Below are 18,169 nucleotides of genomic sequence, written 5' to 3'. Positions count from 1 at the left end.
TGTCCCTACTAATAACCCCCTAGTCATACATAAACAACAAATTGTCAACGGTTTTGATTGCATGTAAAAACCAGTACTATTAGGAATTTAGAATATATAAATCTAGAAATTCAAAAACCATTTTCCCCCAAAACCAGCCACTGTTAAGGTTACACGTGTCTCTCGCGCCTTGGTTCCTCCTATAAATACACCCTTTCATTCTTTCCTTAATTCCCCCACAACACCATCTCATAATTAATTCTCCCCTATTTTCTCTTTTAATTCTTACAAGAGAATTTCACGTGACAAATAATTTTTTTGCAATAGTATTTATTTATTTATTTATTTTAATCTCCTTTGTCCAATTTGCATGTGCTGGAGTATGTCTCCTTCATTAATGGCAATGTCGACAGAGCAACAAAATACTTATAACCAATCACTGGAGACCATGTACCAGAAAGGCGTCAAGAACATGTACGACAACGGGATCGAACACGTCCCCGTAAAGTACATACTCCCCGCCGCCGAGCGCCCGAACGCCAACGCCGCCAACTCCGTGCCCGAGGTCAATCTTGAGCTTCCCGTGATCGACCTGGCCGAGTTGCAAGGTCCAAACCGGTCGCGAGTCCTCGAATCTCTCGCCTACGCCTGCCAGAACTTTGGATTTTTCCAGGTGAGAAAAAAACTAATTAATAATGTTATTCGTTGTATAATTTGATGTGAACATATAAGCTTAATTATTGGAATTAATTGATTGATCTGCAGCTAGTGAACCACGGCATTTCCGAGGAGGTCACGAGCAATATGGTGGACGTGGGTAAAAGATTCTTCGAGATGCCATTCGCCGAGAGAGAGAAGTATATGTCGGCGGATATGAGCTCGCCGGTAAGATATGGGACGAGCTTCAATCAGACAAACGACGGTGTTTTTTGCTGGAGGGATTTTCTCAAATTGGTCTGTCACCCTCTTCCCGATGTCCTCCCTCTTTGGCCCACTTCCCCACTCGACTTTAGGTAACAAAACTAATTACATATTATTATATCCCATTTCTTTGCTAATTAAGTCAAAGGGGTCGGTCACCTATTCATCTCAAAATTTAACTAAATTTTGATTAGAGGAATAACTAAGAATTTATTATGGCCTAATTGATTGAGTAGGATAGTAAATGTATAATAAATTGAGTTTGTCGCGTAGCGCTGTTCAGTGTTCAGTGCAGTTTACACATCTCGTATGGTTTGAAGTTTATCTGGTTCATATTTATAATTTTTGAAAAGAATATATTATTAGTTAATATGAATATTATATTGTGAAAAAAACAGGCAATTGGGAGTAACATATGCAAAAGAAACAAGAAGTTTGTTCATGATGGTGGTGGAGGCCATACTAGAGAGCCTAGGGCTAAAGACCGACACAGACAAGAAGACAGAAAAATATGAAGATGTTGATGAGGTTGTAGGAATAAAAAATGAAATAGAGAATGGCAGCCAGCTAATGGTTGTCAATTGCTACCCGGCATGCCCGCAACCCGATTTGACGCTCGGAATGCCGCCTCATTCCGATTACGGTTTCCTCACTCTACTCCTTCAAGACGACGTCAAGGGCTTGCAGATCCAGCACCGGAATAAATGGGTCACCGTTCAGCCCATACCCGGTTCCTTCGTCGTCAATGTTGGTGACCACCTCGAGGTATGAATAATTAATATAAAGTCATCTAATTACGAAAAAATCAATCATGTTTGGGTAATTACAATCAGTCCTCTTAACATTTTTTAAACAAGATTATGTGGAATATTCTCCAGTTTGTACCCGTTTTATCCCATTCGAGCTCCACATTTTTGAAACAATATGATCATAAGATGTGTCCATTGGCGTGTAAATATCAGATTATTGTGGTGCATCAGAAACTGCATTTTTTTTACAAAACGAGTACAAACTAGAGAACATTCCACATAATCTAGAAGACTCTGTTGATTTGGCACCATATATAAGAATGGACGTATAAGAAGATTCATTGTTGAAGGTGGCTGTAGTTACCCAAACATAGAATTTTTTTCGTAATTTGACCTTACCTCAGGGTGTGACCGTAATTTACACACAAATAAATATGCTTCTAGTATTTTACTAATTAAGTAGGTTTTCTTTTTCCTTTTTTTTTTCATTCTTTTTGTATACTTTGTAATAATGAATTGATTTGTTTTGAGCAGATATTCAGCAACGGAAGGTACAAGAGTGTGTTGCATAGAGTACTAGTGAACTCAACCAAGCATAGGATTTCAGTTGCTTCTTTGCACAGTCTACCTTTCACAAGTACTGTGAGACCTTCCCCAAAGCTGATTACTCAGACAAATCCAAGGCTTTATAAAGACACAAATTTTGCTGATTTTGTTGCCTACCTAAAAACTTGTGATTCCAAGAAGAAAAACTTCCTTGAGTCCAGGAAAATTGAACAAACCCAATAATATAATAAAATAATATAAATATATATAATTAAAGAAAAAAAATTAAAATAAAAAAGGATGTGGACTTTTTGCATTTTGACTTTATTATTTTTGTGTTTTTGCTGCGTCATCAATTATGTAGAAATTATTGGTTTGTTGGTGTGTGAAGTGCATGCATCAGTTGACATGCAACGATTACATTAATTAAATGTAGTTAAGAAGTATATAGGGATTATTATACTGTAATTAGAGCCTCCGTGGGTTGATTTAAATTGTATTTCTTGATGTTTAATATTTATATTGATAATAACAATATATTATATTAATCCAAAGTTATACAAGTTGGAGAATTGTATTTACAAAACATATGGTTCAATCTGTTGTTTCATTTTATAACTCGCTGACTTTAGTTTAAACTTTATTTTATTTCTAATTAAAGAGTTAATTATATCCTGCTGGCCCGAGTTCTATCCGGACCGCCCGGACACACCCCGTTGACCGCTTGAACCAGATGACCCACTGATTTATGAGTCGGTTTTCGGTTCCTCTGTTCGTAGACCCATAACCTGGAGGACAGACCCGGAAACCCGAATTTTAAATATTGAAAAATGCCCAAAATTGCGTTGTGGAGGTTGAACTTGGGACTTTGAATTTTGTATTTGATTATGAATTTTAAGTTTTGAATCTAGGATTTTGACTTTTGAAAAATCTCTCAAAGTCTCAACTATTGTTTTAACCTATAATCAATACTCCCAAACGATCTCTTTTTCATATATCAACTCACTCTCACAATTTTCATTTTATTCAATTTATTCTCAAAGTCTGAATCGGACTGGAACCGACTGTTTTCGAACCGTTTTAAATCGCCTATACACGGTTAGGTTCCGGTTCCTCTAAAACCGGAACAGGCGGCTTGGAATCGGAACCGGAACTAAACTGAACCGTGGCCATGTCTAATGTAGCTGACTATAGTTTAAGGTTAGACGAAATTTTTATAAGGGGGTAGTTTTGGAATAAGAAAAGTGAGAGGCATCATTAAATTAATGTAGTTGACTATAGTTTAAGGTTGGACGAAATTTTTATAACGGGGTAGTTTTGGAATAAGAAAAGTGAGAGGCATCATTAAATTAATGTGAGCAACTCCAATAGAGGAATGAAATGCAAAACTAAATGGTAAAACTTCTATTTTGATGCTCCAAAACTCAAATTTCATTTCCAATGGAGGAATTAAATTGGTACTATTTTGATACTTAACTTCCACATCCTTCGAAAAAACGTAATAAAAAAATTAACTACCCAAAAAGCCTATCATAAAATGACATGTATCAATTATATATATATATATATATATATATATATATATATATATATATATAGTTTTTAATAATCCATTTAATGTTTGCGGTAGAAGTAAATGGGTATCAAATTAAAATAATAAAACTAGCATCAAATTAATTTATGATGCTCAATTTTAATGTTTGGCCATTGGAGTTCCGAACCTATCTCAAATGACCCTTTTAGTTTATTAGGATTCTCAGTTAGAATAGAATTTTGGATTTATTATTTAGATAGATAATTAATTGTCTTCATTATGGAAAAAGGAATTCTAAGATTTTATCATCTTTAAATAACTTTAATTTCTTGTGTTAGAATTTAATTGTTCAATTATAATTTCATTGGAAATATTTGAATTTCGAAAAGATGATATATATATATTGTACGTTCCTTAATTTGCAAACGACTTCACATTGTTTTTTCTTAAATCTTGTTAAGACTTAAGACCTCAATTCATTTATTTTTCTATGCCGGTTTGTTTGATTATTGTTGAATACGCGTATATTATGTCATGCTTTTCTATACCAGTGTGTTTGATTTTTATTTTATTTATTTATTTATTTATTCTATATTTTTTTTTAATGTTTTTTTAGTGTCATGTTTTTCTATGCCGGTGTGTTTGATTATTGTTGAATCCACATATATTTATGTCATATTATTCCGCAGTTGTCATATTACAAGAATATATTGATTGATTGATTCTTGACTTGAAATATAATTATTCTAGTCTTAATTTCTGACCTTATCTTTTATGTTTATTATACTTTTGAATGTAGCTAATTAGTCATTTCTTGATTTCAAGATTTTTTCTCCACCTTAGTCAGTTTCCCAAGGCAAGAAAGAGATTTTTTAGTGTATACTTTTATACTCCAACATACATGAGTCTTGTGTTTATTAGTCGTTACTATGTTATTTGTTCAATTTTGACTTAGAAATTTCCATTTCACATTGGCTTCTAAAAAACTTCCTCAGACCCGAAACCGACCCGTTTGGTGCAGGTCTGAGTAAGTTAAACGGTTCTGGATCGCTTAATGAGTTTTAGTTTTTAGAACCGGATTGTTCTGGGTTAGCTTACGGGTCTTATTGATACCGATCTAAAACACACATGTATAAATACATTATGTTTTAGTAATTAATATGGGTAAAAAACATAAAATCCCCTTGTGTTAATGAAAGCATGCGCCAAATCTCGCCTGTGTTTTTTTTCTAGCGTAAAAACCTCTTGTGTTTTATTTTACTTTGCACGAAATCTTTTTTTTTCCGTTAAAAGTTAACGCCTTTAACTATAGATGGGATTTTATGCAAAAAAAATTCATAAAAAAGGGAGATTTAGTGCATGGTTTTGCAACATAAGGGTGGTCTACGCAAAATTAATTTATTCATTTAAAATTCAAATTATTTTCTTAAATTAAGTTGAATAGATCTATTAATTTAAAATATGAAAATTAAGAAAATAATACTCGATGAGATAGAAGTTGGAACGAACTCTCAAATTATTTATGTTCTTTAAACACATAATTAATCAAGAATAAATTATATAAATATAATAATTCTAATAAATGAATTATATAATTTAAAAAAATCAAAATTTATACATTAATAAATTATATCATATAAATTATATAAATGAATTATATAATTTGTAGTAGGTGTGGAAGGGATCACATTGCTTTCCTGTATGGTCTTTTTTCGAGACAAGTACGAGCACTTAGTAATATTCCTTGGACAGTTTATAGGTGGCTTGGGACAACCCTGAGCGATTGGTTATTGCACACAAAAGAAGTCGTTAGAATCGGGCGGTTTGAGAAGTGCATGATTACTTGTTGGGAAATATGGTTTTCCCGTAAGCGACATATTTCGACGAAGAGTCGTTGGATGCAATGAAGGTGATGATGTTTGTAAACAAATTTGTGCAGCAGTTGCGACACCCCAATATCCTTAAATCTAATATTTCAAGGAGACATGTTGAGATAAAATGGCTACTTCCAAATATGGGTGTCATTAAGGTTAATTTTGATGCCGCCATTAATTCAAAGAAATTGTTGGCGTTGGCATTATTGCAAGAAATTAATAACTTGAAAGACTGTGTGAGATGGTCATTGGTATGTATTCGACAACCTCTAGATCCTACCTTAGCAGAAGCAGAAGCAAAAGCAGCTTTCCTTGCGGTGGAATTTGCTCGCAAAAATGAATGGAGAAAAGTAATTATCGAAGGCGACTCTAGTCTGGTTATTATGGCGATTGAAGACGTTGGAAGCGAACGATCGACTTACGGAAATCCTCAATGTTCGGTTCGAAATCCTCAATGATAAAAATTGACAGTTGAAAGTCCTGGGGGACGCCCCAAAATCATATTAACTATGGGGTTGAAAATCCCGGAGGTGATCGGCCGAGCTCTTAAACCGAGCCGACTCCCGGAACATTATTGGTCTTCAATTATCGGATCTCCTCTCTTATTGGACTTCTTAATTGGTCCCCGCTTACTGGTCTTATATGGCCGGCATTCACTTATTGGAGTTCGGTAATTGGATTTCTCCTATGGATTTCAGACTTTTATTTATAGTCTCCAGTGAACCACTACGTTCGGATCACTAGAGACTAGGGGGAGTATATGATGATGCCCAATTTAGCATTCTATTGGGCTCATGTAAATCTTTGAGATTGGATATCATTGGTGGACCATAACCCAACTTTATCATGTTTAATGGGCTCAAAATTAGGTCAAAGCCTCAAGAATATGTATGACTTATAAATACTCCATATTCTTCACCATAGAAGGTACGCTTTATTTACACACATTACACACTCCTACACACACTAAGATACACGATCAAATCACAGATCTCACATCGTCTTCTTCTCTATTTCGTTTTCCTATTATATTACTCTTTCTTGAACTATTTCCCAATTAACTTGAGCGTCAGAGGGTCTCCCCGGGGCTCAAGCCCCAGGATTTCAGGTGAACGGAGCAATATTCCGGTGATCGAGATCGGGGAAGGTGTTCGAGAAGAGCCAATGTTAATGGTGGTTAAATCGACCTCCATCAAAGTGTTACATAGAAAATAGTCCAAGGGGATAAAGTGTATTTTGCCTATAACTTTTACATTATAAGAGTAATTTTGATTTTTCTGTTTTTTAATATTTGGAATTATTTCAGAATCTCATATATATTCCATTTCCGATTAGAAATTAGAAATTCTAAATTATGAAATCCAAAATAAAAAATATTACCATAAAAATAATTTTTTTTTAATCGAACTCATCGAAATTCAAATATGGCGTGACAATTTCCATATCTTGCACCAAAAGGCGAAATCCCTCGCCCCCAGGGCCCCCATCCCTTGGCCCGACAAGGATTGATGGAGGAATGTAAATCATGGTAACTCAACGGCCCGTTAAGGTAGCGGACCCGGACCTGGGGCCCACAAGGAACCAACTCATTGGAGTTGAAATTCCCACACTGCGGCTGCCAAGATTCGATCCTAGGGCCTTGCACCAACTTACCACCTCCGGAACCAGTTGAGCTACACCCATGCGGGCACAATTTCCATATCTAAAATGAGATTACAGAGTGAAAATTGATGAGTCACAGAGTAATTCCAATATTTATTAATTTTTCATATTTCAAATTTTTATTTTCTTCTGAAAATCTCTCAACCAAAAAAATCTATCGACGTTAATTTTCGATTCATACTATAACAGAATATTTGAGGTGAATTTTATATTTGAAAGATTCTTGAATCACGTATGTCTCGAATAAGAAATGAATTGTGCTATTTCCATGTTGTTCAACACGAAACCCGGATTTTGGTTTCTCTTTAAAAAAAAAATTTAATCCCATGTTCTTTAACACGGAATTCAGGATTGCAAATAGGGATTTTGTATTGACTAACACGGAATAACCAATTTTGTTTTCTGAAAAAAACAAAAGAAATTACCTGAAAATTAGGATACTCGTCGTTCATCTGGTTTATCGTAGCTCCCAAGTTGATAAATCCGATGAAAAAAACGCAACAATTTACCAAATTGAAAAGAAGAGAATTTGTTAAATTGTTAGAGTTTTTAGAATTATATTAAAAATTACTTTGCAACCTATCAAAAGCATTTCTGGTCAATCTGGCCCCTTTCCATATTTCACGAAGTAATAATATAATTGAAAATACATAAGAAATAAAAGGGTGAATTGCATTTTGACCCCATAATTAACAGTGTTTGGCTTTTTCCACCCTATCATATGTAAAAATAGTTTTTAAAACTATAACATACCATCAAGCATGAAAATTCTCTTCAAAATATCTCTTAAGGTTGATGCGGGAGTGCATTGTTCCATGAGAAATATAATTGCATGGTGGACTTTACCAATTTGAAAAATAGTAGGGGTGCAAAGCACCAATTGGGGTTAATTATGGGGTGCAAAATGCAATTCACCCGAAATAAAATGACAGTTGATTTACCCAAAAAAAAAAAAAAAAAAGGTTTAATTTTGAGTTCGGTGGTGGTGATAACTGATAAGCGAGCACCACCGTATAATCCACAAGTACAGTAAGCTCACACACGGTGGCCGGAAAACAAAAGTCATCGAACACCACAACCACCAATTAAACACTCACCATGTCATTCTCTCTGTCTCTCTCTTCTCTCTCCACCACCACCCACCGCCGCCGACTCCACCGCCACCGCCACCGCCACTCTCCCTCCCCCTCACTCTCCATAAAAAACTCGACAGGAAACAAACCACCGGCGCCGACCACCAAACCCAAATCGTGGGTGAGCCCAGACTGGCTAACCTCTCTAACGAAATCGCTATCCCCAAAAGACGATGATTCAAACATACCCATCGCCAGCGCCAAGCTTGATGACGTGTCGGACCTCCTCGGTGGGGCCCTCTTCCTTCCCCTCTTCAAATGGATGAACGAGTACGGCCCCATCTACCGCCTCGCGGCGGGGCCCAGAAACTTCGTGGTGGTTAGTGACCCCGCCATAGCCAAACACGTCTTGAGAAACTACGGCACAAAGTACAGCAAAGGGCTTGTCGCCGAGGTTTCTGAATTCTTGTTCGGCTCCGGTTTCGCCATCGCTGAGGGCTCTCTTTGGATGGTAATTCATTCATTAATTGTCTCTTTTCTTTTTTTTCTCAATTATCATACATATTAAGCCTTTGATTTGTAATTGGAATTTGGATCCACATTTGGTTGGTCTAGTTGTTATTTTATGGGTTTTTGGGATGATTAAATTAATCATAGGGTAAATTACGAAGAAAAAAAAACCCTTATGTTTGGGTAATTACAACCACCATCAACTATGAATCTTCTTACATACGATATGAATCTTCTTACATAGGATGTAAAATTCAACAGAATCTTCTAGATTCCGTGAACTGTTTCGTTAATGTAGTTTATGATGCACCAACATAGTCTTCTAGGCTATGTTTCGTAAGCTTTTGGGCTTCGGTTTCCATTTTATTTTGGATATCTCTTCGAAGAAGAATTTAAAAATAAAATAAAGTTTGTTTGTGTTTTGAGAAGAGACAATTTGTAGAGTAGCCAGTCAAATCATGTCTGAAAGGTGTTGGGAAAATGTATTTTGTAAGAAGAATTTGAAAGATAAAAAGTGATTTTAGTTTGTATTTTAGTAAATACATATTTTACCGTAGCATATTTTACCGTAGCTGTCAAATCATGTTTGTTAGAGAGAGAATCATTTGAGTTTTTTTTAGGGAAGGTTTTGAAAATATTTTAGAAGGATGATTTTATTTTGGGGAAAGACTGAAAACAATTTCAAAACTGGTAACAAACAAAGTCCTAGATTCCGTGAAATGTTCTCTAGTTTATATTCGTTAATTCAATTTCTGATGCACTACAATCTGATATTTACAAGCTAGACACATCTTATGATCATTTCAAAATGTGGAGTTCGAATGGGGTAAATCGGGTACAAGTTAGAGAATATTCCACATAATCTAGAAGATTTCACTAAATTTGATGCCGCTAGAGTGGATACGTAAGAAGATTCATAGTTGAAGGGTGGTTGTAATTACTCAAATATGAGAGACTTTTTCGTCATTTGACCTTACCTTAAGGGTGGTTGTAATTACTCAAATATGAGCGATTTTTTCGTAATTTGACCTTACCTTAAGGGTGGCCGTAATTTACCCTTAAAATAATTCAAAATGGAACTGAATTACAGTGCACTGTTATATAATTCTAAAATCTTATGTATCAGTGTATTGTTTCATCAAGGAATCACCTGGTTTTTAGGTTAAAAAATTTATGGTTATTACAGGTTTGCCACTGTTTTGAGTTTAAAAGAAAGTATGGTTATTAATATATAGGCAAGGCGCAGGGCGGTGGGTCCATCGCTTCACAAGAAGTACTTGTCCATAATGGTTGACCGGGTCTTTTGCAGATGCGCCGAGCGTCTCGTGGAGAAACTCAAGCCAGATTCACTCAATGGCTCTGCTGTAAATATGGAGGATAAATTCTCTCAGCTAACTCTCGATGTTATCGGACTAGCTTTATTCAACTACGATTTCGACTCCCTCACTGCCAATAGTCCCGTAATCGATGCAGTTTATACTGCACTGAAAGAAGCAGAGCTTCGTTCCACTGATTTATTGCCGTATTGGAAGGCAGGTTATTCTTTGAACTCATAACTTATTTTTAACGATAAGAACATTTCATTACTTGCTTGTATTTTTTTCTCGTTTGTCAGATTAATGCTCTGTGTAAAGTAGTACCGAGGCAAATTAAGGCTGAGAAGGCGGTTTCTTTAATACGAGAAACTGTGGAAGAGCTAATAGCAAAGTGCAAAGAGATTGTCGAAGGAGAAGGTGAGAGGATAAACGAGGAGGAGTATGTGAATGATGCTGATCCCAGTATTCTTCGTTTCTTGCTTGCTAGCAGAGATGAGGTATTAAAATTGATTATTCGTCACGTTATTTTTCTATAAAACTCAATTCGTCACATTTTTTTGTTTTTACTTAAACAAACGGATTGATAAACATTTTTTTTGTTTTTGTTTTTAGGTTTCGAGTACGCAGCTAAGGGATGATCTTTTGTCGATGTTAGTTGCTGGTCATGAAACTACGGGTTCGGTTTTAACTTGGACGGCTTATTTGCTTAGTAAGGTATAATTTGCCATTCTCCTTCATCACTTTCGGTTTTCGATATTTTCACGCAATTGAATAATGTTTCAGAAAGTGTGATTTATTCGTTTGCTTGAGTACCATATCACGAAGCAGCAAATTCGGAGGGTAAAATGGGAAAGGAATATAATGATTGGAGTTTATTGCATTAATGCCCCTAAATCGGATCGATAATAAAATTGGATTATCGGATGGTTTATACTAATATTATTAACACTGGGGAGTTTTTTAACAATTAGACTAAACACAGGGGTACTGAATGCAATAAACTCATATTGTATATATTTGCAGGACCCGTCGTCTTTGAGACGAGCACAAGAAGAAGTGGACAGTGTTTTGCAGGGTAGGCTTCCTACATACGAGGACATAAAGAATCTCAAGTTCTTGACACGTTGCATAATGGAATCGATGCGTCTATATCCTCATCCGCCTGTAATAACTTCAACTTTAAGATATCCGTCAAATGACAAAAATGCCCTTGTTCTTTATCCGATAATCAATCAATTCACTCGAGTGTAAATTCCATTAGGTCCTCTTGAGAAGAGCTCAAGTTGCTGACGTACTACCGGGTGACTACAAGGTCAACCCTGGTCAAGATGTCATGATCTCAGTCTACAATGTTCATCACTCTGCACAGGTATTCGTTTCCTTAGAGACGGGATATTAATTAAAAATATGGGTAAATTACAACCATCCCCTGAGGTATGGTCAAATTACAAAAACTCCCCTCCTGTTTGGGTAATTGCAATCACCCCTTAACTATAAATCTTCTAACACGTCCACCCTTGCGGTTTCAAATTTAGTGAAATCTTCAAGATTATATGGAATATTCTCAATTTTGGATCTGTTTTATCCTATTCGAGCTCCACATTTTGAAGCTAGATGATCATAAGATGTGTTTTTTGGCTTGTATATATCAGATTGTGGTGCATCAGAAACAGTATTTTTGCACAAAACGAGTTCAAACTGGAGAATATTCTACGACATCTAGATGATTATGTTGAATTTGACACCATAAGGGTGGAGATGTAAGAAGATTCATAGTTGAGGGGTACATGTAATTACCCAAACAAGAGGGGTTTTTTCGTAATTTGACCATACCTCAGGGGTGGTTGTAATTTACCCTAAAAATATTAAAAATATTCGGTGATTAAATTCTCTGGTTTTGTTTTGTCAAGGTATGGGACAGAGCAGATGAATTTGTTCCGGAAAGATTCGACTTAGAAGGAGCGGTTCCTAATGAAACGAATACCGATTTTAGGTTAGCTATATACAAACATCACTAGTTTTCTATCGGAGGCCTTAATAAAGTTGTAGCTAATTTAAATAATATTGAATTGCAGATTTATCCCGTTTAGTGGAGGCCCGCGCAAATGTGTGGGAGATCAATTTGCTTTGCTCGAAGCGATTGTAGCGCTTGCAGTATTTCTACAGCATTTGAACTTTGATTTGGTTCCGGATCAAAACATCGGCATGACAACTGGTGCCACTATTCACACAGCAAATGTAATTTCTTCGATTTTTTTTTTCTCGTAACGCGATGAGGATCTTATGGAACAACCTAGTACGAGGACAACAAATAATGTATCGTTTTTTCTTGCAGGGATTATACATGAAACTGAGCCAAAGGCAAACTGCATACACTTCTGCTGCAGCAGTTCCTTAGGTACATTACATTTGTATCCATATATTTTACGGTTAAATGCATAAGTTGTGCCTATTTTATTGTAGTTTTTTGGTGACTGCACGCATATTTTTAGCGTTTGCGGGGTCGTCTCGGACTCGAAAATCACTATTTGTTGAGTGAGTTGTGAAATGATTTAGTGTATTCAAGTTATTCATTTTCTCATTTGCTCCCTCCGCGTCGGTTAAGATAAAAAAAAAATATATAATAAATAACATCCGACTTTAATATAAAGAAAGAAAATTAGTATTAAATGATCTTCTCTAATCTGACACTCTAAATTAGGATTTTTCCTAAAACTCTATGAAATTAAAAATGAAATAACATTGTCCCAGATCGGTTTTCTACAGGAAAACAACATTAAACAACACCTATAAATATGTTCTATCATTTACATAAAAATCATGTTATATTTTGCAAGCTAAAGGGTTCGTTGCTTATACTCAACAAGCAACTGATTTCTAACTTCTGCGTTGGAGTGCAATCATTGGGCCATTGCGTTGGAGTGCAATCATTGGGCCACTCCGACGTTACCTTAGACACATAGCAACAACATTCATTCTCTATTCTCATGGGTCCGGAAAGCCATGATGGATGAAATGGCAACCATGGCTGCGGCAGAGGTTGTGGCTCAATTCATCGACGCTAAATACGGTACTCCAATACCAAGAGCCGACTCTATCTAAGAGAAACCCTTCAATTTCCAATACCAAGAGCCGACTCTGTCTGAGAGAAACCCTTCAATTAACCATCAGATCGGGTCCCTCGTATGGATGCCCACCGTCCTCAACAAAGCTTTTCATCAAAATTGGCCTCTCGAAGAGATATCAATCACCGATGGCCTCATCGAAGTCTTTCCTCGGATTTGGCCCCTAAAGGAATATTCAACGACGAGCGACGCATTACACAACTTATTCTTGATGGAAGACGAACTACCCACTAGACAATATAGTACCGTTCCACCTTAAAAGATAAAGCACAACTTATTCTTGGCGAAAGACACATTTTCCACTATGCAATCAAATCAATGGATATTGCTCCACCAAAAAGTATAAAGCATTAAGTATATACTCATAAATCTCAATTAACAAAAAAAAAAAAAGATTACGTTTAAGTCAAAAGTTGAAAAGGGAAAAAAAGAAAATGTTTGAACTAAAGTGAGACAAATCTTGACTTTGCGGGCAAACGCCCACCTCGGAATCAGCCCTTTTGCGAATTGGTAGCGTATAGGTCGACCAGATCCAAAACGCTCGCATGAGTCTCTTAAGATAAAAATTGTATCACGCCTTGGGAGCCACACTCTCCAGGTGTCCGGGTTTTAAAGCTTGCGTTCTATGAGCGCTCTATCGCAATAAGTTGGCGTTTCAGACATCGCATTTCTGAGTCAACCCGCTCCGCAGGAAGTCGCGCTCCGCCACCATAAGTTGACTCACGGGTCACGTCATTCCAAGTCACGAATCTCCCCGTTCAACAATTTTATAAATTTTCTAAGTAAAATGGCAAAATTGTCCAAATCGGGAAAAATCCCCTTTACGTTGATGTCGACGATGCGAGAACACGATGGCAAAAAAGCTATGACAAATTAACAAAAAAATTACAAAAAGAAAAAAGATTGAAACATTACTGGTAAACATGAAACGGGATTTAGCATTTCAAATATATTAAATTATCTTTTGAATAATGTAGCATTGAGTTATCTCCAAATTGTTTCACAATTTAGTTATTTAGTTAGTACCTCGAAAGATCTAGATCTCAATTTTATCATTTGACTTTAAACACCACATTATTGATGCAAAATACATAATCTTAGAAAATCAAAATCTGTCCAACTAATTAATTATACTATTAGTTATAAAGATTAATTCTCTGGTCCAACTAATTAATTATACTATTAGTTATAAAAATTCATTCTTACAGCATAACTAGTACCTCACGGGGATTATTATAAGATCAAAATGCATTAATATAAAAAATCAGCAAATTAAAAAAAAAAAAGTCTAAGTATGTAGATCTGAATACAACCAAAATATTAACAAATTCGTATCACATTTTTTAGTATAAAGAATCGTACATAAATGTAATTTGACAACATTGTAAACATAATCAACGCCAAAATATCACAACCAACTCGAAGAATGCAATTGAATTAATCCACCAATCTTACACATTTAGCTTTCAGTTGATAGAAACGTAACTTGATATATACGACCAAATCTACAATTATAGAATGAATAAACTGTTATTAGCTAGTATTGTCACCACATGTTCAACCCATGTGTTAACCACAAATTTTTCCATCCGCAAAATATAATAAAATATAGGAAACAAATAAATTTATTATCAAACAAAAACAGATTACAATCTCGGTGAATTCCCCTGATTCTTCTATCTTATTCTAGATTTGATTCAAGAGCTTAAAAGCTTGTTTTTGAATCGAACGAATGATTTCCTATCACGAACACCTCGAATTCAAATATGTTATGAATTCGAGGCAGAGGCTCGAGACGTGAGCTTGAGAGCTCGATATGTGTCTTTTTTAGTCTGATTTTTAGATATACCAAAGACTTGGGCTATGTTTGGAAGCATTTTTGTTTTGTTTTCATTGTTTCCCCAAAACAAAATGGGATTTATTACACTTTTCAAATCATTTTCTCAAAACAATTTCAAAAGTTTCTCTCTCCTTCAGACATGATGTGATTGCTACAGTAAAATGATTTGACTGTTACAGTAAAAAATGTCTTCACTAAAAAACAAATAAACATCACTTCATCTTTCAATTTTTTTTCTTCAAAAATACTTTTTTCTAACACCTTTAAACATGATTTGACTGCTACAGTGTATTTTGTCTCCTTCCAAAATACAAACAAACATTACTTTCATTCTCAAATTATTTCCCCAAAACATATTTCCTCAAAATGAAATCAAAATAAGATCAAAAACGCTTCCAAACATTGCCTTGTTTTTTAGGCACAAGCTAGGATTAGGGTTTCTCGGGCTTGCAACATGGACCAGACATTTTAAAGTCCAAATATGTTATGGACTTTAATTTAAGACACAATTTAATAGTCGATTTATTGGATTATTAATCGGTGATTTATCTCAAAATTTCGATGTCTACAAATGCCCCCACTTCTAGTCTCGGCGAAGAGCATGTCAAATTGTGAGGCGAGACTTGAAGTATTCCATGATTTCTTTATTTTTTTCCGTATTTTTTTTAGGGCTCAATTTGAAATTTCTTTTGCTTGTGGGGACTTCTTCAAATTTTCCTTCTTTTGTTTCTTCCAAGGGCTCATTTCCAAATTGACTTTTATCCGTCAATTTGGGATCATCTTTTATCTTTTGAGGTCATTAGCGATAAGTCCTCGTATCGCTAATAAATGATGATATGTCCAACCCTTAAATCTTTTTCGTGATAATCCCTTAGAATATTATTCCCAATACTACCCTTATATCAATTAGCATATTTTGTCCCAATTATTCATTTTTTTTTTCTTTTTCCTAATTCCTAAAAATCTGCTACCAAATCAAAAAATAATTGAATTGTTTATTTTTTATTTTTTATTATGTCGGATATTATTTAGAATTTTATCATTTTTTATTTTTTTTCATTTTTTTATTTTTAATATTTTTTTAATAAAAATATTTATTTTTAATCTTTTTTAAACAAAAAATTGATTTTTTTCTCTCGACAGGTTTACTGCGCCGAATAGGACTATAGTTGAATATGAATATATGTGACTATATCACCTGTAGATATTATTTGTATGTTTAAATAATCGACGTTAATAGTACATAACATTATGCATAACATGTGCAATGTTGAAATTATCGGATGAAGCATATTAATCAACTTTTTTTTTTTTTGACGAAGAAGCATATTAATCAACTATGATGTGAAGCATAGTCGATAAGAATTTGCTACTAAAAATAACAAATTACAAATGCGAAAAAATGTAAAATCAACTATATATTACAACACAAAGAATATACAAAAATTATAAATGATCTATACAATTGGAATCAATAAACAAAAATCCAAAAAAAAAAAAAAATTGGAGTCGATCCACCTTAATTGACTACCAGAGCATAGTCGATTAGCTTAATTGACTATTGAACATGTACATAGTCGATTAAGATTCCAGTCTGCGTGAATTTCTCTACATGCGTCGTCCTCTGCCCGATCCACCAAAAAACCATAAATTCCCCCCCCTCCCCCCCCCCCCCCCCCCCCATTATCACCACACCGTCGCACCACACAATTCAACCAATCCTTAACAAGAATAAAATAAATAATTCATACAAAAAAACACATATTAGCATTTCAATGTCCACAAAAACAAATACCTTCATCAACAATTTTCGTTGATTCTCCTCCGACGACGAGTGCTTCCTCTTCTTCTTCCTCCACACACCGACGGGGTAGAACACAATGTTGAGAAAGAAGAGTGTTTCTCCTCCACACGCCGACGACGAGTGCTTCCTCTTCTTTATTTCTCCATCTTCCGGCGGCGGCAGCGGCGGGGAGAAGATTGCCGGAGAAAACAGAGAAAAAAAAAACGAAGGAGAGAAAACAAAGAAGAGACTGGAAACGTAAAAGCGGCGGAATAAAAAATTAAAAATAAGATTAGGGTTTTGAAAGAGTATAATAGGCAATTAAGGGTAGTTTTGCAATTATGAAAATATCACATGGGTGGAATATTAGCTAAGGGGTTTTCTGTAATTATTTTTTGAAAATGGTGTTTTATTATCTATATTTCCTAAATGGGGGATTTTCTCTAATTTTTCCTTTTTCGAAAGTTAAAAATGGGTTTCTATTTCCTTTCCCAAAATATCATAATGCAAAAAATCATTATGATTTTAGAATGCCTCGAAATAGGAACTTGGGAAATTACATTAGTTTATAGTCTCATGTTCCAAATTTGAATATAATGGAAATTTTTACAATATTTTTCTTTTTTCCGAACTTTTGCAGGAAAATGCAAGGAAATCTGAATGAGAGTTCGACAAAACGTAATAAATAAAAACTCATATCTGAACAACAAATTAAAATATAGATTTTCTTATAAGGAAAAATGCTAGATAAAGTTTCTGATACTAATTAATCTTTTATAAGGTTTTAATTTAGTTGATCCTTCGATATTTATATTTTTCATATAAAATATAACATAATTTATATTATAGAATTACAAAATACATCATAAAATATTATGTATTTCGAAAAACCATAGAAACATTCGGAACTAAAATTGGATCGAAAATTGGAATTTTCGGTAATTTGATATACCATTCCGATTTCGTTCCAAATAAATTTAGAAAAATAGGAACTTTGGAAATCGGAATGAAAAATGGTTCCAATGGATATTTTTCGAATCAAAATTTGCGGGTTCAAAAATTCCATTCCGAATTTCCAATCCCTACACATGATCTTTTATTTCTTTTTCTTCTTTAATAAAACATTAAAGGAGAAGATCTTTTATCAATTGAAAGTTGATAGTCAAAATAAATAGTACCAGAAAAACGCGTTCGTGGCGCAAACGACTTTAAAGCTGAATTTGCTGTTTTCAGTACTCTTAACCACCACCTACAACT

The 18,169-nt window shown here is 34.8% G+C and overlaps 2 protein-coding genes across 2 annotated transcripts; both read left to right on the top strand.

Annotated features, from left to right (window-relative positions):
* The first annotated feature begins 217 nt into the window (after positions 1–217).
* LOC105952767 (2-oxoglutarate (2OG) and Fe(II)-dependent oxygenase superfamily protein) lies at positions 218–2,581 on the top strand. Its single transcript, XM_012976345.2, has 4 exons — positions 218–652; positions 745–992; positions 1,299–1,665; positions 2,184–2,581. The coding sequence occupies exons 1-4, from the start codon at positions 350–352 to the stop codon at positions 2,436–2,438; spliced, it is 1,173 nt and encodes a 390-aa protein (XP_012831799.2). The 5' UTR covers positions 218–349; the 3' UTR covers positions 2,439–2,581.
* A 5,641-nt stretch (positions 2,582–8,222) lies between these two features.
* LUT1 (Cytochrome P450 superfamily protein) lies at positions 8,223–12,745 on the top strand. The gene is made up of 9 exons (XM_012976429.2): positions 8,223–8,849; positions 10,084–10,380; positions 10,464–10,661; positions 10,777–10,878; positions 11,188–11,328; positions 11,426–11,533; positions 12,075–12,157; positions 12,240–12,402; positions 12,500–12,745. Exons 1-9 carry the CDS (start codon positions 8,364–8,366, stop codon positions 12,560–12,562), a joined length of 1,641 nt encoding a protein of 546 aa, XP_012831883.2. The 5' UTR covers positions 8,223–8,363; the 3' UTR covers positions 12,563–12,745.
* Positions 12,746–18,169: the final 5,424 nt, after the last annotated feature.

This window comes from Erythranthe guttata, chromosome 10, assembly GCF_056151865.1.
Source record: "Erythranthe guttata isolate IM_541 chromosome 10, IM_541, whole genome shotgun sequence".
NCBI classification, from domain to species: domain Eukaryota; kingdom Viridiplantae; phylum Streptophyta; class Magnoliopsida; order Lamiales; family Phrymaceae; genus Erythranthe; species Erythranthe guttata.
This window is presented reverse-complemented; position numbering and strand designations above follow the sequence as displayed.

Coding starts and splice junctions, on each gene's coding strand:
- LOC105952767 (XM_012976345.2), top strand. CDS start 350: ATGTGCTGGAGTATGTCTCCTTCATTAATGGCAATGTCGACAGAGCAA. Junction 653..744: donor AGAACTTTGGATTTTTCCAG/GTGAGAAAAAAA, acceptor ATTGATCTGCAG/CTAGTGAACCACGGCATTTC. Junction 993..1,298: donor ACTTCCCCACTCGACTTTAG/GTAACAAAACTA, acceptor TGAAAAAAACAG/GCAATTGGGAGTAACATATG.
- LUT1 (XM_012976429.2), top strand. CDS start 8,364: ATGTCATTCTCTCTGTCTCTCTCTTCTCTCTCCACCACCACCCACCGC. Junction 10,381..10,463: donor ATTTATTGCCGTATTGGAAG/GCAGGTTATTCT, acceptor CTCGTTTGTCAG/ATTAATGCTCTGTGTAAAGT. Junction 10,879..11,187: donor CGGCTTATTTGCTTAGTAAG/GTATAATTTGCC, acceptor ATATATTTGCAG/GACCCGTCGTCTTTGAGACG.